Consider the following 22433-nt stretch of genomic DNA (forward strand, 5'->3'; position numbering starts at 1 on the left):
TCATGTTGTGGTGACCCCCAATTTCATAGTTACAAACTGAACACAATTAAAGCATAGTGATTAATCACAAAAACAATATGTAATTATATATGTGTTTTCCGATGGTCTTAGGCGACCCCTGTGAAAGGGTCGTTCGACCCCCAAAGGGATCGCGACCCCACAGGTTGAGAACGCTGATCTAGAGGGAAATGATGGTGGCTGGGACAGGGTGGTAACAGTGGTTGTGGGAAGTGGTCAGATTCTGGATTTATGTCAAGCTGAGCCAACAGGATTTCCTTATAGACTAAATGGGAGGTGTGACAGAAAGAGAGGTGTCAAGGATGACTCCCGGTCTTTGTTAAGGATGGCATTGCTATCTCATGAGATGGAGAAGGCTGCAGGGCGTGGTGGTGGTACAGGAGTTGGTTGACTTGTTATGTTGGTGAGAGAGCTATTAGACCTCCACCTAGAGATGCTAAGGACTGGGACGCTGAAGTCCTGAGCTCCGTAGGAGAGCTTGACAGCAGGTGAACATTTAGGAGTGTGCTGTTAGTGGGACTTGAATGGGTGATGGTGTTTAAGCCTGGAAACGGGGTGAATCACTAAAGTGAATGAGTGTAGATGGAGAAGAGGACCAAGGACTGCCCGATCGTTAGAGGCTGGGACAAGAGGTTGGCAAAGGACATCAAGAAGGAGCAGTCAGTGAGGTGGGAGAAAGTCAAGAGACAGTGGGGCCCTGGGAAGTGTGACAAAAAGGAGGGAGTGACCAGCTATCTCAGATGCTGCTGGTGGTCAAAAGACATGAGGACTGGGAATTGTTCCTATCTTTCTGCCTAGAATGCTCTTCCTCGTAGCCTATGTTTCCCTAGTTGATTCTTACCCATCCTTCCAACCTCTGCATTTGTCACCTCCTCCTGGGGGCTGTTCTAACCCCAAGACTCGTTGCTAAAGACCCATCAAATGGCCCGGCCAGCATAGCTTAGTGGTTGAGATTCGACCTATGAACCAGGAGGTCAGGGTTTGATTCCTAGTCAGGGCATATGCCGTGGTTTTGGACTCAATCCCTAGTGTGGGACATGCAGGAGGCAGCCGATCAGTGATTCTCTCTCATTACTGATGTTTCTCTCTCTCCCCCTCTCCCTTCCTCTCTGAAATATATATATATATATATATAGTCTCCCATCAAATGCATTGTGCATTCTTGAAGCCCTCATCACCTCATATAGGTATGTATTTGCTTGTATGGTTATTTGGTTATTTCATAAATAGTTTCCTCTGCCAGGTGGCTGTTTGGTTCACTCTGTACTCAGTGCCCTACACAGGCCTGGGACTAGGAGTAAATATTTGTTGGAGAGAGAGCAGGTGGACAGTCAACTGTGGTCCTACCTGGGCTGTGTTCACTGCCCTCCCTGAGCTGTCCCTCTTGGGTCACTTTTTTATTCCTTTCCCCCCAACACACACACACACACACACACACACACATATATACACATGCATACCCTATTGGGAGTCAGGACCCCTGACTCGATGCAAAAACACAAATGGGCACAGGGGAATATTTCCCAGTGGATTTCTAGTGGACATACCATGAAGCTTGGAGCCTCAGTTTTCTCATCTGTCAAATGGGGACAATCAAGACAGACCTGCTGATGGCTCAGGTAGTGTGTGTGTGTGTGTGCGTGTGTGTGTGTGTGTGTGTGTATGAAAGAGATTTGCAAGTGGAAGCTGTAGCGCATAGTGGTTTGGGGGTCAGAACAGCCTGGTTTCAGATTCTGCCTATCACTTCCGAACTGTGTGGGTTTTTGAGGTTTTGCACTTCGTAATCACTTTGAACCTCAATTTTCTTGTCTGCAAAATGGAGGAAATGACACCTCCCTTAGAGAGGCTTTTTTAAAGATGAATGAGATCATGTTGGTAATGGCGGTCATTGTTACTTGATAGCAGAGGACAGTGAGGCTCAACAAAGCTAAACACTCCTGCCACCAAGGGGATTGTAAGGATTGAAAAGGGTAAAGCATGCGATGCGTTTAGCCATGCACAGTGAGTGCTCAAGAAAAGCAGGCTCTGAACCAGGCCGGGGAGCTGGCCCAAGACAGGGAGTGTGATGGAAGCGGAGGCCTGGTCTGCAGCAGGGATGGCTCAGGGGTGAGGTCGGAGGCCCACCTGCAGCTGTGGGCAGGGCTGTCACGGAGAAGAAGGGAAGCGGGTGTGTTTGGTGACTCCATAGAGCAGAACTGGGATCATGGGGGTGGTGGGGGGGCGGAGAGGGGCAGGGAGGTTGACTTAAACAAGGAATAAAAGCATGTCTCTAGAGCTGTCTAAAGACAGAACAAGTGGCCTCAGGAGCCCCTCTCACTGGTGGTCACCAGCAGAGACATCTGCCTCAGGGCTACCACAGCGGCCATTACTGACCTGCCCCCGGGGGAGGCCTGTGTACCCATATGGGATGCCTTCCTACTCACTTCCTGACCTGGCCATCTCAGGCACCTATTCCTTATCCCAAGTAGCGGCACAAAAATGAGGCCCATGAGACACACCTATAACAGAACCCTTAGAAATGAAGAAGAAAAGAAAAGAAAAAATAAGAATAATAGAGAAGAAATAGTGACACCCCAAACCCGGGTAAAAGATTAGTCCAGAGGTGAGCACCAAATTTAGTTGAGCTCCCTGGCAAGGAAACACAAAGGATTCCATAACTCATCAGACAAGCCCACCCAGAGACACATAACAATCTAAGGCGTGAACCAGAAGAGCAATCTCCTGTATGGAACACTAGTATTTCTCCGGGTTTAAAATGTTAATGGGCCCTGGCCCGTGTTGTACAGTGGTTAGAGCGGTCGTCCCATGCACCAAAGGGTCGTGGGCTTGGTTTTTGGTCAGGGCACATTCCCAGGTTGCAGATTCGATCCCCGGTCTGGGCATATACAGGAGGCAACTAATTGATGTTTCTCTCTCACATCAATGTTTCTCTCTCTCCCTCTCCCCTCCTCTCTCTCTAGAATCAATGAAAACAACAACAACAACAACACCATATCTCTAGTGAGGATTTTAATAATGTTAAAAATGCTGGGGGGCAAAAATGCTGTGTTTGGGTTTTTGTAGAGGGAAAATCTCAGTGTGCATCCCAGTGTGAATCCCAGTGTGCGAGGGAACTGGCAGCCATGGGGTTTCTCTTGCCCCCGGATTCTGCCCTGGATCTGGAAAATTTCTAGACACCCACCTGCTCCTCCAGGCCCCTCAGTAATGTCTTCCTTCCTGGAGGCTGTTATTATCATTGTCCTCATTTGAAGAATAAAGGGACTGAGTCTCCAAGATGTCATTTGCCTGTAATCATAAGCCAGTGGCAAAGCTGGGATTCGAACTCAGGCCTCTGAGGCCAAGCCCAGGCCTCTTCCCTTCTACTATGCTGCCTGCTCCCCAGCCCCTAATGTTGTCTCAGGATGATGAGGTTCATTGGGCATCAGAGCTGCCTGGCACTGGGTCTCATCTGGTCCCGATCCCAAACGCCAGGAGGGGGCTGGGGCAGACTGGTCACCGTGCTGCTCAGCCAGGCCCAGGCAGGAGCTCAAGCCGCTTGGGCTGAGCCGGGGCGGGCGGAGGCTCTCTGAAGGACAGTCGTGCTGTTTTGTGATGTGGGGGCACATCTGCCCCCGTCCCAGGTGCTCCCAGCTCAGCGGTTCCCATCCGTGACTAAGACTCTCGGCTCTCCTGCCTGTGAGGCACTGATCCCAAGCTCTCCGTTTTGGTGGGAAAGGACCAGGTGGGAGGCCCACTGGAGGTCAGAGTGGGAGGTTTGCGTGGGGACTGAAACAATGTGTTTGAATAGCTCCTTCCTATTTTCTATGTATTATTTCATTTCATTGTCACAGCTACTGGGAGGCAGGGAATCCTATCCCACCTCCTCCCTATCCCTTGATAGGGGGAATGAAGGCTCAGTAAGGGCCAGTGACTTGCCCAAGGTCACCAGTTGGGCCAGGCCCCCAAACTCAGGTTGGTCTGAACTCAGGGTCCCACCATTTCTGCTCCAGCTACGGCCTCCTTTGACAAGAGGGATTCGAGCTGCTTCGGACCTGGGGTCTAGAAGGCAGACGGGAGAAGAGCGGAGAGGCCTGGGAGGGCGTTTTAAGCAAAAGCTCAGTGGCCGCAATGAAGGGAGCCCCAAGCTAGAGCCCAGCACTGATGCTTCCGGAGAACCTGGCTCTCCTCTCCGCTCTACCTGAGAGCTCGTGACCTTGGCCGGGTCCCTTCCCTCGCTGTGCCTCCCCTTCTCCATGTCTGCCCAAGGGGCGGCCTTTGGACCAGAAACCTCTGAGGGCCTCCTCTCTCTCTCTCTCTCTCTCTCTCTCTCTCTCTCTCTCTCCCTCTCCACCTCTCCACCTTTCCTCCATCTCTCTATCTCGACGTTCTGAGTTTCTAATGACCATGTGTTCACAAGTCCAAGGTGCCGCCGATTTAAGACATGCCATGAGTCCAATAACAGCATGTTGGGGAGATGGGAAGAAATACTGTTTTACGGATGTGTACGTTTCATGACATATTTGCATTTCCAAAATGTGCATCTTGGAATGAAGCAACGTGGGAACCTCTGCAGCCCTTTCTGGGCGTGACCTGGGTCGAGGGTGGTGAGAATGAATCATGGATTCAGTGAAGTGGGTTCTTGCCTCTTGGGGAGTCTGGGCTCCTTGCACATGCCTCGAGTCAGGTCACAGAAGCGGGTGACATGCCTTCCCCAGGCACACACCTACTCCACGTTTACACACTGCCGCCCTCCCCGCCAGCCCTCTCCCAGCACACAGACTTTCCCAAACAGGCGCCCACACAGCCACGTTCCCCGCACACACTCACACCCTCCAGCTCCCACCCTCCACATAGCACCACGGGAGCTCCTGTCACCCACTGCTCCCTGCGCTGGGTGCCAAGAAGGGAGGACTCGTGGGAAGGAATGGGGGCCAGGACCTGAACACCGGATGGCGAGCTCAGGACCCAGCCAGGCTGCTTGGAGTTGATGGCGGGGGCATTTATTGATGGACCCAAAAAGGGACCCGACCCCAAAGTGCCCCCTTCCCTTTTCTCCCCTCCTCCCAACCCTCAACCAGCCCCACACGCTGTGGGCACGCCCAGCGCAAGGAAGGGCAGACGAGTCTAATTCGGTTTCCAAACTCAACTCAACTGACAATTTATTTAGGCCAATTGGCCATCCCGCCTGCTCTGCATCACTGACTCCACGCAGATTGACTCAAACGCTGCACCCCCCGCCGGGCAGGTTTAATTAGACGGAAAAGCTGACCTGGAGCCTCTGGGGGCCCGGGGCCTGGAGCCCAGCCAGGGCTCCCCGACCAGCCCCCTGCCTGAGACCTCGCCGAGTGTCAGGATCCTCAGCAGGGACCGAGTCCAGTTCTCACTTTGCCGGTGATGACACTGAGGCCCAGAGAGGGGAATGAACCTGCCAGAGTCACAGGGCGAGTGCAGTGCGCGGCCAGACCAGGACGTTGTCCCGCCATCGCCTTGTTTCTGGAATAAACTGCAAGAACGCAGATCCCCACAGCGAACCCCCCCTGCACAGTTCTGAAAAGCAAGTACAATTTTTTTTAAAGATGACTGCGGCATAAATAATTTATAAATGAAAGTCATAGCACATATTGGTCATTTTAATAGATAGTAAATTGCCTTTCTGATTTATAGTTTCAAGGGTGGGGCTACGATAAAAATAACTTGGTGATTTATAAAACATCTTCTTAAGTCAACAGATCACTAGTAGGTTTGTTTGACTTTACAGCCAACAGCCTCACCACCCTGGTTACTATAGAAATGGGATGCCTTGCTTCGTTGCCATGGCTACACTTTCTAGAACACAATTGGTGGGTCTCTCATGGTTTGTGATTTGGTTCTGGGGTGCGGGGGGGAAAGCCAGAAACTACTGGCTTGGCTTTATGCTGCATTATCAGGAGATCTTGCCTATTACTGTCTTGAAATGTCACAGGGTGGTCGCTGAGGTGACCGGGCTGGGTGACAGCTCCCTTTGTGCCCCCTCACCAGCTAGCAGCCCAGGAGGGACTGGCCTTACAGCTGGCCTGGATCCTGGCTGTGGGGACACAGATGCTGCAGGGGTGGGCTGGGGAAAGGAGACAGGTCTGGTGGGTGGCGGGAAACCAGGAAGCCTGTTGATGATGGGCAGGCCCTAGGGATGGGCAATCCAGGAACTGGCACCATCAGATCAGGAGGCAGGTTGAGGGCAGAGGCGAGGCGGGCTGGAGAGACAGACACTGAGTCAGTCATACCCTTGGGGGTGCAGTGGGCAGAGGAGGGGCCGGCTGAGTGGCAATGCCGGGATCTATTGTATCTGTAGTGGGTGTGCTGTGTGGTGACCACTTCTGCATCCTCCGTATGCTCTGAGTGTACACGCGCGAGTGCTGTGTGGAGCGTGCAGGGAGTGCGCCCGGCAGTGCAGCACCTGGGTGTGTATGTTTGGTGTGCGGCGATGTTTCAGTATGCTCCATGGGCCCTGTGTTCTCTGTGTGTGTGTGGGCGGGACACTGTGCTGTAGCTTGTGTGGCCACATGCACAGTGTATGTGCTTAGGTAATGGGTGAGGTGTGTACTCTGGGTAGTTGTGTGCCTGTGGTCTGTGAGTGACTGTTCCCTGTCCTCTGGGTGACTGGGATTGGGAGGCAGACAGCTCACATGGGGTGCAGCCCTGCCCTTGCCTGCAGCCCCTACAGGGAGCGACAGCCCAGGCTTGCTGCCCTGGGTCTGCTAGGCAGAGGTTCCGTCCCTGCTAGGGGTCCACTGATCTCAGATCCTCCCCTCCCCTTAAATTCTCCCCGCCTCCCTCTGGCTGAGCTTCTTGAACAAGTTGAAGTCATCTTCCACCTGCCTTCTGAGTCTTCAAGGAAGTGGGCCAGGTGGGGATGCAGGCTAGACCATCCAAGGCTGCTGTCAGCATTGATTCCCTGAGCAAGGTGTGGCTTTGCGCCAGCCCCCGGGGCTGCTCTAGCCCCAGGCACTACCAAGTCCTGGGCAAAGCCGCCCAAGAGCCATTCAGGTGTGGCTGGGCTCCAGCCTGTGGGTCCAGGCATCCCGGCGCTCTCGTCACTGGCAATGGGCATAGCCTGCCCTCAAATAGTCTGGGCTGTGGGTGCCAACCTCCAAGATGAACCATTCAGACATGATCAGGGTCAGCTCCCCAGTGCACAGGACTGTGTTTTTAGCCCCAAGAGCTGTGGTCACTCTAGTGGTGGAAAGAGCTTAGGTTCTGGAGCTAGATCGAATCGGGTCCAAGCCTAGCTTTCAACACTTGGTCCTTCAACCTCTCTGCACCTGGGTTCGCTTTTTGGCACAACATAGCACAGCCACCTGTCTGACTGGGTGTGTGAGGATTAAGGCGCAGAATAGGCCCTTAGCTTGGGCAGCGTCCTCCTCTCTCCTTCCTGTGCTCAGCTTCCCTGAGGCTGGACAGAAGGGAGCCGGGGACTCAGCGGGATGTGAGCTCTTGCGCTGGTTGTGCACCGTGGCTGCCCTGCTAGTCTCTAGGCTTCGGAGAATGTGGTCTGAGCAACCAAGGCACCTTCCTCCACAGCCCTCCTAAGAGCACTCTTGGACCCGGGTGTTGCTGGGGCCTCTGCCTGTGACAAAGGACCAGGATGCTGGCAGCTCAGGCCAGAAGGAAGGCACCAGGGAGCCTAGGGGCACCTTCCTCCACAGCCCTAAGAGCACTCTTGGACCCGGGTGTTGCTGGGCCTCTGCCTGTGACAAAGGACCAGGCTGCCGGCAGCTCAGGCCAGAAGGAAGGCACCAGGGAGCCTAGGCAGGGCGGGAGGCCCGGCTCCCACCTCTGCCAGCTTCCCTGGGAAGAAGGCCTAGTGTCTGGCTCGAGGCCTGGCTGCTGCTGTCCACCCCATCCCCACTCCTTTGGCTCTGGGGCCCAGAGAGGAAGGAATCTAGACAGGATCTCCGCTGATGGCTGAGAACCAAGGATTTTTTCCTCCCCGAGTTTTTATAAGACTTGACCTCTTTCTGGGCCTCATTTTCCCCATCAAGACCTGTCCTGTGAGAGGAGCAAATGGGATGACAGCTCTAGGGGCCTGTGGGGCACCTGGGAGTGAGAAGGCTCCTGGGACATCAGTGCCCTGTCTGGGTTGTTCCCATGAGCCTCCCTGGGCACTCATGAGCGGAGTTGGAGACAGGCTGGCTGTCTCCCGGGGGTGAATGTAGAGGCTCCTTAGGGAGTCCCTTTATTTGCTGCCTCGTAAGGGTCTCAGCTGCAATGAAGAGCCCCACCTGGTGAAGGCGCCCCAGGAGAAGGGCTACTTCCTGGGGTGCTGAAGGATGAGGGGTTTTTCCAGAGAAAGATGGGCAGGAACACTCTGGTGGAAGGAACAACAGGTGTGATGATGCGGAGATGGGGAGACACGGAGGTGTGGGGTCAGAAATGGCAGAGTTGCATCTGGCAAGAACATTAAGTGCATGTAAGGAAGTCGGGGAGGCCAGGGCACAGCAGCTCATACCTGGCTGAGGAGTCAGGCTTTTCTCCGTGGGCAGCATGGGCAGGCGGCATGCAGAGCTGGGATCCCAGCCAGTCGCTCCCTCTGGCTTGGAGGCTGGACTGGTGGCCAAGACTGACGCCTAAAACCTGTTAGCTTTGGTGGCAGTAGCCCTGTTGAGAGAGAGTCACATATAAGCAGAGGGGACAGAGGAGGATGGATGTGGGTCAGATTAGGAGGGTGATGCCATGGTTGGTGGGGCAGCAAGGAGAGGTGCCTCTTGCCTTCTGCCATCGCCCAGGATCGGGAGCCCACGGGTACAGTGGGCCCTACCTCTTGGCATCCCTCTCTCACAAAGGGAAGTGGGTATGGCTGGGGCATGACCTGCCCATGGGGAGTGTGGGCTGTGAATGCCAAGCTCCAAGATGGGGCCCTCCAGAGGGAACCTGGGACCAAATACCCAGCAGACAGGGCTGTTTTAGCTCCAAGAGCGTTGGCAACTCTGGTGTGGAAAGTGCTGGGTAAACCTGGGTTGGAAGTTACCTCTGTCAGGTGCTTCCACTTTGCTTTCCTGATCCTCCTCTGTGGTGACCCAGGGCGGCACTGTCTGGACCCTCGCAGAGCTGTTTCTGGAGTTGGAAGACCTGGTTTAAGTCCTTACCCTGTCCCGCCTTGTCCAAGCCTCGCCACTTCATAGGGCTGAGGGGATCACCTTTCCAGGCCACCGCATTGCCTCTGTGAGTGTCCTTTACCCTCCGCTGGGCAAGGAGCTCCCTGAGGCCTGGGCTGGAATCCTCCCTGAGGATTCCTCCCTGAGGATTCCCCTCTGTGCTGGGCATAACCTGGCGCTTGATGAGGAAGGGAAGGAAGAAAGAATGGATGCATGCATGTTGGATGGAAGAGAGAAATGGAGAAAAGGGAGGAAGGAATGGGAGGAGGGAGAGAGAGGGAAGGAGGGAAAAAGGTGAATGATGTGTGGATGGAAGGGAGGGGAAAAGGAAGGAAGGAAAGATGGATAATGGGTAGATAAAATGAAGGAAGCATAGGTGAATGGAGGAAGGGTGCATAGGGATCAGTCTCTAGTAGTCTAGATAAAGTTTTTGCAAATTGCTCAGAGCTCTAAGCCTACAGAACTATCGGCATCCCATAATGATTGCCTGGGGCAGATCTCTTCCTGTTTCTGGGCCACAGGCTTCCCCATCTGTAGCAGGTAATGTCTTGGATCAGATAATCTCTGACGGCTTCTCTATGCAGACAATCTGAGATGCTGCCTTTGTCCCTTCCCCTTAGTTCTCCCCTTCCCCACCCAGAATGTGGCTTGGAAGGTCCACATAGTTCTGGGCTTCTAGATCCCTTCCAGTTGGGTGCCAGGTCTCAGGGCCATGGTCAAACCAGACAGGGCTATTCTGGGACTTCCAGTGTGCCCCCTCCCTCCCCCCCCAAAAAAACCCCAAAAACTACAGGTGGAGGTGGGCGTCAATGCAAACTAATCACTAGAAGCAGCATGGCTGCCTCCTGCTGAAGATACAGGGTGAGACCATGGCACTCCTTGAAGTTATCTATGAGGGCACCTCTGTGGACCAAAGGTGCCACCTATTCCAGCCTGTAGCCCAGGGCTGCCTCCGGCCATGGTCTGTCTTGGCCAAGCGGAGAGAAGGAGGGTCCAGAGGGAAGGGGAGCAGCAGGAACATGCGGGCAAGACTGACCTGCTGGGCCCCTGGAGGAGAGCTGACTGGCCAGGGTTCCACCTGCCCAGGGCAATGCCTAAGGAGGCCATGGTCTGTTAGAGTTCCGGGGGACCCACCTGGAGTCTGTAAGAAGAGACCTTGCCTGGAATTCAGTCTTGAGCAGGAGGGTTTGAAGCTCAGGCAGCTACTTGATTCTCTTTCCTTGGATTCCCATGTCTGCCGTGGGCTTGAGAAGCTCAAGGGGTCATCATATGGGGCCACCAAACCAAACCAAAGGGTCTCCTGAACTTTTCTTCAGGGGCTCAGGGCCAGAGCAGGTGGTTCTGGACAGACTGGGATATTCTGGCCATTTCCTTCTCACTGATGGGGTCTGAGAGAAGCCTACCCTGTCCCGCCTTGTCCAAGCCTCACCACTTCATGGGGCTGAGGGGATCACCTTTCCAGGCCACCGCATTGTCTCTGTGAGTGTCCTTTACCCTCCGCTGGGCAAGGAGCTCCCTGAGGCCTGGGCTGGAATCCTCCCTGAGGGTTCCTCCCTGAGGATTCCCCTCTGTGCTGGGCATAACCTGGTGCTTGATGAGGAAGGGAAGGAAGAAAGAATGGATGCATGCATGTTGGATGGAAGAGAGAAATGGAGAAAATGGAGGAAGGAATGGAAGGAGGGAGAGAGAGGGAAGGAGGGAAAAAGGTGAATGATGTGTGGATGGAAGGGAGGGGAAAAGGAAGGAAGGAAAGATGGATAATGGGTAGATAAAATGAAGGAAGCATAGGTGAATGGAGGAAGGGTGCATAGGGATCAGTCTCTAGTAGTCTAGATAAAGTTTTTGCAAATTGCTCAGAGCTCTAAGCCTACAGAACTATCGGCATCCCATAATGATTGCCTGGGGCAAATCTCTTCCTGTTTCTGGGCCACAGGCTTCCCCATCTGTAGCAGGTAGTGTCTTGGATCAGATAATCTCTGACGGCTTCTCTATGCAGACAATCTGAGATGCTGCCTTTGTCCCTTCCCCTTAGTTCTCCCCTTCCCCACCCAGAATGTGGCTTGGAAGGTCCACATAGTTCTGGGCTTCTAGATCCCTTCCAGTTGGGTGCCAGGTCTCAGGGCCATGGTCAAACCAGATAGGGCTGTTCTGGGACTTCCAGTGTGCCCCCTCCCCCCCCAAAAAAACACCCCCAAAACAACAGGTGGAGGTGGGTGTCAATGCAACCTAATCACTAGAAGCAGCATGGCTGCCTCCTGCTGAAGATACAGGGTGAGACCATGGCACTCCTTGAAGTTATGAGAGCACCTCTGTGGACCAAAGGTTCCACCTATTCCAGCCTGTACCCCAGGGCTGCCTCCGGCCATGGTCTGTCTTGGCCAAGCGGAGAGAAGGAGGGTCCAGAGGGAAGGGGAGCAGCAGGAACATGCGGGCAAGACTGACCTGCTGGGCCCCTGGAGGAGAGCTGACTGGCCAGGGTTCCACCTGCCCAGGGCAATGCCTAAGGAGGCCATGGTCTGTTAGAGTTCCGGGGGACCCACCTGGAGTCTGTAAGAAGAGACCTTGCCTGGAATTCAGTCTTGAGCAGGAGGGTTTGAAGCTCAGGCAGCTACTTGATTCTCTTTCCTTGGATTTCCATGTCTGCTGTGGGCTCAAGAAGCTCAAGGGGTCATCATATGGGGCCACCAGACCAAACCAAAGGGTCTCCTGAACCTTTCTCCAGGAGCTCAGGGACAGAGCAGGTGGTTCTGGACAGACTGGGATATTCTGGCCATTTCCTTCTCACTGATGGGGTCTGAGAGAAGCAGGTACTCACATATGTTTGAAAAGCCCCAGCATCCCGACAGCTTCTTCCTCTCTCCCACCCACACCCCTACCCTGGGTCTGGCAGGCAGCAGGGAAGAAGCAGACCCTATGGTTTATGTGCCTTTGAGGATACCTTGTCCAGTTCACCTCCTGATGCCAGGACTGGCACCGTATCTCTGACAATGACCATTTAGCCTCTGTTTGAATACCCCCAAGGATGGGGAACTCACTTCCTGGTTGGGTGTGTGAGTTCCTAGGAGGATAGAGGGAGCAGTTAAAAAAAGTCATCTAAGGCCCTGAGGCAGATGAACATCTTCTTTAGATCTAGATAGGCTAGAACCTGAAAGAGATTCCGCGAGTGAAGTACAGACAAAAGATGGGAGATGTGGCCAGATACCACCGTAGCTGCCCCCTCTCATTTCTTTGCCAACTTTAGCCCAGCAAGTTGGTCATTTTTATTAGTCAGGGTGGCTAAAGGCTTTAACCAATCTCCCCACCCCAAACCACAGTGACTTAACAAAATAGTATATTTCCCACTCAAGTAATAGTTCAACGAGAGTATTTAGTGGTTTTTCTTCTCAGGGACCCAGGCTCCTTCCTCCTGGTGGCACTGCGGAAGGGTTTATGAGCTAGACCTGGCATTAATGCATACCCCTTTCATTCACTGTCCACTGGCCTGAACTCAGTCACTTGACCCCATCTAACCCAAGGGAGGCTGGGAAATGTAGGCTAGCTGCACATCCAAGAGGAAAGGAAACATGTTTGTGAAAACAAAGGAATCTCTGCCACAACCCTTTAACTCCCTGAGCGTCCTTACCCTGTGCCGGGAGGAAGGAAAAATGGCCTGTTAGCTTGGCCCTGTGTTGGCAGGGTCACTGTGCTGGCGTCTTCCCTGACCTGGCATCTGACTGGACCCAACACAAAGGCACCCCCAGTTTCTCTGCTCTGGGTGGGAGGGCCTGCCCTCTGACACTGTGTTTCTCCCCCACAGTATGTGGCCTTGGCCTCCCTCTTCTTCATCCTGGTCTCCATCACCACCTTCTGCCTGGAGACCCACGAGCGCTTCAACCCCATTGTGAACAAGACGGAGATCGAGAATGTTCGGAATGGCACGCAAGTGCGCTACTACCGGGAAGCAGAGACGGAGGCCTTCCTCACCTACATCGAGGGCGTCTGCGTGGTCTGGTTCACCTTCGAGTTCCTCATGCGTGTCATCTTCTGCCCCAACAAGGTAGAGTTCATCAAGAACTCGCTCAACATCATTGACTTTGTGGCCATCCTCCCCTTCTACCTGGAGGTGGGCCTCAGCGGCCTGTCCTCTAAGGCTGCCAAGGACGTCCTGGGCTTCCTGCGCGTCGTCCGCTTCGTGCGGATCCTGCGCATCTTCAAGCTGACCCGGCATTTTGTGGGCCTGCGGGTCCTGGGCCACACGCTCCGCGCCAGCACCAACGAGTTCCTACTGCTGATCATCTTCCTGGCCCTGGGTGTCCTGATCTTCGCCACCATGATCTACTACGCTGAGAGGATAGGGGCCCAGCCCAATGACCCCAGTGCCAGTGAGCACACCCACTTTAAGAACATCCCCATTGGCTTCTGGTGGGCCGTGGTCACCATGACAACACTGGGCTACGGAGACATGTACCCGCAGACATGGTCCGGGATGTTGGTGGGAGCACTGTGTGCACTGGCGGGCGTGCTGACCATCGCCATGCCCGTGCCCGTCATCGTGAACAATTTCGGGATGTACTACTCCTTAGCCATGGCTAAGCAGAAACTACCAAAGAAAAAAAAGAAGCATATTCCACGGCCACCGCAGCTGGGATCTCCCAATTATTGTAAATCTGTCGTAAACTCTCCACATCACAGTACTCAGAGTGACACATGCCCGCTGGCCCAGGAAGAAATTTTAGAAATTAACAGAGCAGGTAGGAAACCTCTTAGAGGCATGTCGATCTGACCTTTCACCTCTGCCCCCGTAGCGATGATTCCAGATTCAGTCAGACTGCTTCCTTAGTTCCATGGGCAACCCCGGACCCCCACACTCAATCTTGAGGTGTGGAGCCTGGGGGCCCAGGGAGATGCTGGGCAGCCAAGTTCACGAGGCGAGGGCCAGCTAGAGGAACCTCACTGGTGGCCCCGGGTAAGGAGGTTGACGTGCTGGTCTCATGAGGTTCTGAAGAGACGACATGGCCCTCGAGGTTGCCGAGGACTCTCTTAGCAGGAGCCCGGGAGCTGCTGCTCGGTGGGCAGGAGTCCAGCGTGAGTCTCTGACTCAGGCCACTGACCTGGTGTCCGGGCCGGGCGGGGGTGGGCGTGATTTGGAAATGGCAGACAGCTTCTGATTTGGTCTTTACACGGCTCCCTTCAGGCTGTGCAGACGGCACAAGTGGTGCATGGGATCTGGCAGGAGGGTCCCTGCAAAGGCAGTAGCAAGGATGCTCACCCCCGACAGAGCCTGTCTCCATAGCCGAGTAGAATTCGTGCTCTGATTCGGGCTGCCTGGCTCCAGGTGTGTCCTAGGAGACGCCTCCAGCCCTCCGTAACAAGCTTACTTCCCCATAGCATGCTGAACCAACTCATCTTCTACCATCACTCTAGAGTTTAGCGTTTATCTTTAGAAACTGTTGGAGTGACTCTAGCTTTCACGTTGTCTGTTTGGGTTGATGGTTGAGTGGGAGTTTCTGATGGTCTTCTGATGGAAGCGGCTGGTTTGCAAAGGATTAGCGGGGCCACCACCCCCGGCAGCTTAGGCGAAAGCGCTACAGACCAGCCACCACCTCCCACCGATGGTTCTCCCCACTTCCGATGGAAGGGACTGCAGCAGCAATACATGACACCCCAACCAGTGTCCAACCACTTTCCCATGAATTCGGTGGGGGTCGGGGAGGGGGGAGGGGGTGGGTGGGGCATGAAACAATACTAGTCACCGTGGGATATATTCTAATATTCCATGGCTAGTGGTTCGTTATGGGACTATCTCAGTTTTATGAGAACCTGCACATAGCACATAAAGTTGATCACGGGGCTCTGGTCCGAAGATATAAAGCCCATAGTCTACCTCTACCCATGGAATACCATCGACTTATTCTGTGGACACAGGGATTTCAAGGGAATGGATGACCCAGAGAAGAATACAGCACTGAGTGAAGCTCCGTGGGGTGAGGGGGCTGAACGAGTGATAGGTAGCATTTAGTTTGTGAGGGACATCCCGGGTCCAAAGTCTGGCAGGGGGCTGCAGGCTAGCTCAGCCCTAGATGAGCAAGTTTCCCCCAGGTTGGGTGGTCTCCCCCAGCGTATGATTGATTCTTTCTCCCTGCTGATGCTCTCTCTACCCAACCGCCCCATCCTGCTCACGATCCGGCTTTATTCCACAGCTATGCTGCCCAGAGCAGTACCTCCAAGGCCCACTTCTCTGCCCATGGGGGCTCTCCAGCCCCTTCTCCTGTCCCCATACCTTTCCCCTTCCTGGGATTCCCGTAGGCACCTGAAAGGAACTTGGTTAGTGTCCTGGGCTGGGCCAGAGGGTGGCAGGAGCTGGAATAGGAGCCAGAGGGGAGCCGGGCTTCCCTGCCAAGGCATGGCTCCTGCCCCACCTCCCTGCTCTGGGTTAACTAGCTATTTGACCTCAGGAGCCACCACTATGACAAGGAAAGTTCCTGGGGATCTAGGAGAGGGTCCAGGTTGGCCTAGCCCCCAGCTCTACTCCAGGCCCCTCAGGAAGAGCTGAGCCTGAGTGGCATCACCATGGTGCTACTTGGCCCTTCCGTCAATCTCCCCCACACTGGATCTTTCCATATCGGTGCCCCAAGCATGGGCGCCCAGGCCACCCTGTCAAGGATCCCCAGTTCACTCCAGTCCGGCACCAATTGTCCTCATCCCTGACAATGCCAGTATTCTTCGTGTGCTAAGCGCACGCACACACACACATGCATGCACACACACAGAGAGCAGACTGTGCTCTGACATGTACACCAGCCAGTCCTGGGACACAAGCCCTCTTCCCATGCTGCACCAGACCTGGGAAGCCCATGCACTCCTGTGGGATCCCCCAGGCCCACGGCCATGGCAGTCCTGCCCTTGCAGCCTCCGGCCCTGGCCCCGGGCCTCAGGAACCCAGAGCTCTGGCAGGAGCAGTCTCTGTGGCTGAGAAGGTGTTCTGGGCCCTCCCAAGCCTGTCCTCTGGAGCCCAGCTGCCGGGATCCTCCTCCTGCCTTTCCCCTCCCTCCCCACATTGGATCTCTACCCCCTTCCCAAGTACTCACCTCCCCGGCCGGTGCTGTTTTAACGTCCAGACCCACCCGCCTTGATTCTGAGACCCCCTCTGAGCTTCACCAGAACACCCCTTCCTCCAACAGCTGGCATGTGAGACCCAGATTAACTGTCACTGAGAGGGGTGTGGTCCCTAGGGGTGTGTCCCCATCTCTGCCTCCCTGAGTCCCTTCCCATTCACCTCCTTTTCTGCTTTCAGCTATGCACCTGGATGGGCGTGGGCTGGGGGTGCATTCATGAGTGAGTGGGGAGGCCAGAGGAAAGGAAGGCAAATATGGGTGGAGAACCGGCCCTGCAAGGATTGAGCAGGGTGAGATGCAGCACCCCAGGCCTTTCCAGCCTCACTCCACCCCCAGGGGCAGGGGAGCGGCCTCAGGGAAACCCGGGGGTCTCCATTTCCTCTTTTAGAAGCTGGGATGGGGCCGAGTACCACATGCTGGTCTCTGAGGGCACCTCCCCTACCAGGGCAGGATCCCTGGGACTCCAGCAAGGCCTCCCAGTCCTGCCAGCAGCCCCTTTCCCTCCCCTCTATGTCTGCTTTCTCCCCAAGCCTCAGGGCCCTTGTCTGTGAAGGATGATCTGGTGTTTTCCTCTGTACCATGGCTGGCATGGCCTCAGTGTTGGGGGGACTTGTCCTGGGGGGCTGAAGGACCTTACAGAGGGATGCCAGGAGGTCACCCCATATCATCAGAGGCTGCCTGGGGCTCATAGCCCAGGAGAAGTTGCTCCTCTCCCAGAAAGGGCCTTCCCCACTCCCCTCTGCAGCCAGGGGGCCCAGCTCACTTGCTCACGTCCATTCACGTATGTCTTGTCCCTCTCTGCTCCTGTGGTGTGGGTCAGTCCTCTATGATGTGGTGTCCAGACTACGGGGTCCCGCCATAGGTGAGCAGGGGGGCCTGCATGGGGGAGGGGTGGAGGCCAGACCCCCTTTCCTGCCCACAGGCACACAGAGCTGCAGTGAGGCCCCAGCGAAGACCCTGTCCGGGCCCCCTGGGAGCCCACTGCAGTCTCTGGGTCACCTGTGGGGTGGCAGTGGGAGGTTGTCCCCTGAGCAGCAAGTCCACAGTGCCCCTCTCCCGGCCCTCCCTTCCTGTGCTTGTCTGCAGAGAGGGCTGGGAGTGGTGCTGACCCGGGGCAGGGAGAGTGACCCCTGGGGCAGAGGTGACCAGGCAGGGTGGGCAGGGCCCCTCTGCATGAGCTGATCAAGTTTCTGCTCAGATACAGGGTCAGGGTGGGCAGCTGGGGCCCGTGTGGGGTCCGTGTGGCCCCCAAGCGGGCTAAGAGGGAAGGATCAGAAAAATGACGCAACTCTGAGGGCCAGGCCTGGTGTTCTTTCTGTGTTTTTCATATTCTCTCTTTTTCTCTCTCTCCACTAATCATGTTTCTCTCTTTTTCTCTCCTCGTTTCGTTGCATGACTTGTGCCGGTTCTCGTGACTGTACCCTGCTCCTGTCTCTCACAGACTGTCCCCCGATAGCCTGGGACTTTTTCCCTGAGCCCCCTCCTGGGCAGACCCCTTGGAGCTAAACCCAAGGAAATGCCCAGCAACCCCCCACCCCGCCCCAGCCCTGTGTGCGCCCCCGGCGCCCGCTGCTGGTCTGAACAGTAAGTACGTCGGTGGTGCCTGGAGACGAGGGCGAAAAAGCCAGCCCTGCTGGTTGAGGGCCCTGACACCGGGTTCTCCTTGCTCCAAAGTTTAAAAAAAAATGACCCTCTCGCGGACGCTCATCTATCTCAGCCCATTTCAAAGCCTGGAAACCATCTCTGCGAGCCGCTGCCCATGCTGCCATTTCATCATCGCAAGCCGCGGGGCTAGTGGGGCTGAGGGGCCCTGGGCCGGGGAGGCAGGTCTCCCCACCTTCTGGGGAGCAGGTGGGAACCGAGGCTCCTGGTGGCCAGCTCATGCAAGGGGGCGGGGGTGAGGGCATCGGAGGGGGAATCTTGGAAGAGCTGACCCTCTGGCCTAATGCGTGGGTTCCCCAGGTTTGGAGAGTTGGCCCCTCCTTTGTTTCTCTCTCTTCTAGCCGCCCCTCTGGAGCTGGGGAGGGAGAATGCTCCCCGTTTCTGACAGCACCCCAAACTGCAGATAAACCAACAGCCCAGGGAGGCTGGCTCCCTCACAGAACAAGACCTAAACACTCTCACCCAATTATAGCCCCTCCTCAAAGTCATGGTTGAGAGAAGCAGACCCAGGTGTGTCCTGGGGTCCCTTCAGGGAAGGAAGGGTGCGCAGCTCACCCACCCAGGGATCCCTGCCAGTTGCCCCCGCTCCCTTCCCTGCAGGGAAAACCAGCCTGTGGGAGCTGGATGCTCCAGGGGCCTGGCGCTGGGGGGCAGAGCCGTTGGGTGGGGACGAAGCACTCAGAGCCAGAGGAGTCTCGGGCTCCACCCCCCACCTTTGACCCGCCCCTGGGCAAGAACGGTAGGCTATGGGCACCTCCACTGACAGACGATGGCCCAGATGGAGACGCTGCTGGGAGGACTTGCTGTTTCCCCTGGAGGAAAATGTGTGCAGAGTGCTATGGGCCCCGACTTTCACACCCTCCTCCACATCCTCCTCCCTTATATCCCCCCCTCCCCACCACCCTCCTCCCTCAGCCCAGAGACCCTTGGGAGGGAAGCCAGGGGCCAGCCAGAGTGGGAGGCAGGACCCGGCTTGTCTGTACGCACAGGTGTGTGCCCGCAGACACGCCCCAAGTGCTAGGCAGCCCCCCAACCCCAGAGAGGCCCAGCCCCAGTCACGTGGTGTCAGAGTTACCTTGGTAACTGGCCCTTCTGGCTCAGCGTAAAGCGGGAAGTGAAGCCCCTGGGATCTGTGGAGAAACGCACTGTACGTGAACTGCTTTCCATCTTGTATGCAGACTTTTTAAGTTCCAAAATTATGATGGGATTTTTTTTTTTTGGATTTGCTTTACGAATAAACCTGATTGGTCCATTTCACTTTTGACTGACTGCCTCTTTGTAGTGACATGATGTGCACACGGCCGTGATCCCGCCCGCAGGCATACTGAGCGTGTGCCCGCGGAAGAGGATCACCTCTGCGTGTAGTTACATGATGTGAACAGGGTCACGGAAGAGGGTCAAATCGGGAGGAGACTGTCTCCAGCTTTCCCCCCCCTGTAGTCTTTCCAAGAGTCTCCCCTCCTGTGGTCCACTCACGGTGGGGCCTGTCTCCCCTGGAGGCTCTCACCCTAGAGGAAGTCTTTGAGAAAGCCAGGGTGCCCACTGTGGGGACTGGGTGGGCCCCACCCTGGCCAGGAAGATTCTGCTTTGAGAGCAGAGAGCGTGGGGCAGGCTCAGTCCCCAGGAGTGGTGGGCGGGGCAGAGGCCAGACAGCGCTACCTCCGCCAGGTCCAGAGGTGTCCATGGCGATGCTCCTGGACTTGGGAGAGGGTGAGCTCCCTACTCTGGCCACACTTTGCCCTCCCCCCCAAAAGGTGCCCCCCAGGTTCCTTCTCAGGCTACCACAGAGGCCAAGACTCGCCTTCCCACCTGAGTCCATCCGCTGCTGTTGTCTTTACACATCCATTTGCTCTGCTTCTCGGGGGATGCTGCTGAGAGGAGACAGAGGAATGGGAGCCCCTCCCGACTCATGACTGCTGTCACTGCCTCATGCAAACATCCCTGTCGTGCCTGTGCGAGCTGACCAGGCCTGCTTGATGTGGAGCGCAGTGGAAGCCACTGGCTTGGTCTGTGTGGGCCTCAGGGCGGACTGAATGACCAGCCTAAGTCTTTGTGGAGGGTGGAGCGGATTGACTGGTCAGATTGGGACAGAGGAGGCTGTGTGGCCATGCCTAGTCTGCATGGGGGGCAGGGCATACAGAGTGACCAGATTAGATACATACGGGGGGCAGGCAGGCTATGTGGTCAGATAGGATGTGCGTGGTGGGCAGCGTGAAGTGAGTGAGCAGATGGGATCCAAATGGGGCTGAGGTAGAGGTGATGGATGGGGTCTGGATGGGGCTAGAGAAGCTTGAGCTGGATAAGGATGGGAGGCCGCTCAGCTCTGGTCAGCAGCAGAGGGGTCAGGAAAGGCTGCCTCTCTGGACTGCAGTGTTTCAGCATGTCTGTCTGTCTTCTCCCTGAGCTCTGTGTCTGGCCCTCTCTCCATGTCCGCATCCACACCATCTGTCTCATCGGCCCAGCCTTGGGCCTTGGGCCCTGGGCCCAGCCCCCAGCACCGCGCTTGCTGGGCCCGCCAACTCATCTTTTTGCAAACTTTGAGCAAACCCAGGAGCCCCTCCTTCGCAGCACTGCGGGCAGCCCGTGGGCTGCCTGAATGAGCCGGAACCCCAGCCTCGTGCCTCCCTCCGTGGCCCCTCACTTTTTGGTTCTCAGGGATGGGCTGCCCTTTGCCAATGCCCCACCTCCGGCCTGTCCCCCCCACTAAACAGTTTTCAGTGTCTCAATAGCTTCTGCTTATATGTTTGAAGATTCCAAACTGAATGGGGAGGTGGCGAAGGCCGCGCTGGCGAACGAAGACTGCCCCCACATAGACCAGGCCCTCACTCCCGATGAGGGCCTGCCCTTTACGCGCTCGGGCACCCGCGAGAGATACGGACCCTGCTTCCTCTTATCAACTGGGGAGTACACGTGCCCACCTGGTGGAGGAATGAGAAAGGGTATGTAGAGGAGGCTGGGGCACTGCATCCACCGGGCCGCCTCACCTCCCGCTCCTGCAGATGGGTGGGCGGGGTGGCGGGCGAGGGGCGCTGAGGGGCAGGCAGGCACACTGATGGGGGGCAGGGAGCAGAAGGAGCCCCCAGGGTCGGCCCCTCGGGATCTGACTTCCTCTCTCCTAAGTGGGATGTAGGCTGGCAGTGAGAACGTGAGGTCCAGGCAGCTGTGGGTTGATATTAAAGATCAGTACGTAAGGGATAGGAAGGGCTTGGGGACAGGCTGGCTGACTACGGGCCATGACCCTAAAAGCAGAGGGGTACCCAGGGGTGCTGGGAGGAGCCTCGACTGCTCCAGGCTGCTCTGGCAGGCAGGTCAGACCCAAAAGGCAGAGTGATCTTCCCATCTAGTGGTTGAGGAGGAAACGGGACGGGCCTGGCCTGGCCAGGACCCTGTGGGCTTAGTATGTTCTGGAAAAGGCATACTTTAAAGAGAATCCACAGACCATTGGGAGGGGAACCATGAAGAAAAAGGTGGCTTCAGGCCTTGGGGTTCCTTCTCAGGCTTGGGGTTGAAGCCAGTGTCCTTGCAGTCAGAATATTGCTAGTGACAGAGAATTTGCCAAGAGAAGGTTGTTAACATGGGACTCTGTGCAGCCCCTTCCATCCCCAACCCCGATTAGCCTGGCCCCGGGTGTGGTCAGCGCCCCCTTGTGGTTGGTGAAGGCTGAGCCCTGCGGAGGCCTCTGCTCAAGGACTCCTTCTACCCGACCCTTATCTTAGGCTGACACCTGGGGAAGAGCTTGATTGAGCGTGGGCTGGAGAGAGGTTGGGGCGGGAGCCCAGAGCAGCCTAGCTCCAGGCTCCAGGCAGCGGCCCAGGGCCCAGAAGGCGGAGAAAGCCATCCTCAGCACAGCGGACTGGCCGGGCAGCTCGTGCCTGTCTGGGAGCACCTCACGCTCACGTGGGATGCATGCTGATCAGGGTGAGAAGGCTGGGCTGCAGCGATAGTTGCTGTAGCCTGTGGCCATTCACAAGTGCTCCAGTATTTGAAGTGGTTCCACAATACACGGGGAGAAAATGCAGAAATGGAAATGCAGGGCAACCCCAGAGGGGAGGCAGCTTACACTGAGGTGGGAAGGCCTCTTGGTCACTGGTGCTTAGTGTGCCCACCTGACCCAGGCTGGTCCCTGCTTCCTGGCCCTGCCTGGAGGTCCCTTGGACCCCAGCGCGGCATAGCGCTCCCCGCATGGTGCTGCATGGCGGAGGGCTGCCGGCCTGGGAGGGGGTGGGCCCATCCTTGGCACCTTCCATGGATAGGCCCAATGCAGCTGGCTTCCCCCACCCTCCTCCCTGGGGAGGCTCTAGAAGGCAGGAGCAGGGGCAGGCCGGGGAGTGAGGGGGAAGCAGGTACTGTCCCAGGGGCTGTGCTCTGCCTGGTAAGGTCTCGTGGGCTGCCTGCCTCCTCCACCCTGAGTGCTGGACCAATCTGTGTGGCCTAGGAGAGCAGAAAGGAGAGTCCCTTTACTGTGCTTCCAGCAGCCCAGGGAGTGTGGGGCAGAGGGAGCCCTCTCTCCCTGTACCCACCCCCCAATCCCACAGAGGCCTGGGTGCCA

At 56.2% G+C, this 22433-nt stretch overlaps 1 protein-coding gene across 1 annotated transcript in view; it reads left to right on the forward strand.

Annotated features, from left to right (window-relative positions):
* KCNC1 (potassium channel, voltage gated Shaw related subfamily C, member 1) overlaps positions 1-22433 on the forward strand; it is a gene marked incomplete at its 5' end in the record, with an annotated part of 43466 nt that overhangs the window by 19298 nt on the left and 1735 nt on the right. The window contains 2 exons of the mRNA XM_005883349.2: positions 12925-13858; positions 20635-20823. Of these exons, the coding sequence (XP_005883411.1) occupies positions 12925-13858; positions 20635-20823 (1123 nt within the window). The remainder of the gene's footprint in view (positions 1-12924; positions 13859-20634; positions 20824-22433) is intronic.

Source organism: Myotis brandtii, unplaced genomic scaffold, assembly GCF_000412655.1.
Source record: "Myotis brandtii unplaced genomic scaffold, ASM41265v1 scaffold782, whole genome shotgun sequence".
Classification (NCBI taxonomy): Eukaryota; Metazoa; Chordata; class Mammalia; order Chiroptera; family Vespertilionidae; genus Myotis; species Myotis brandtii.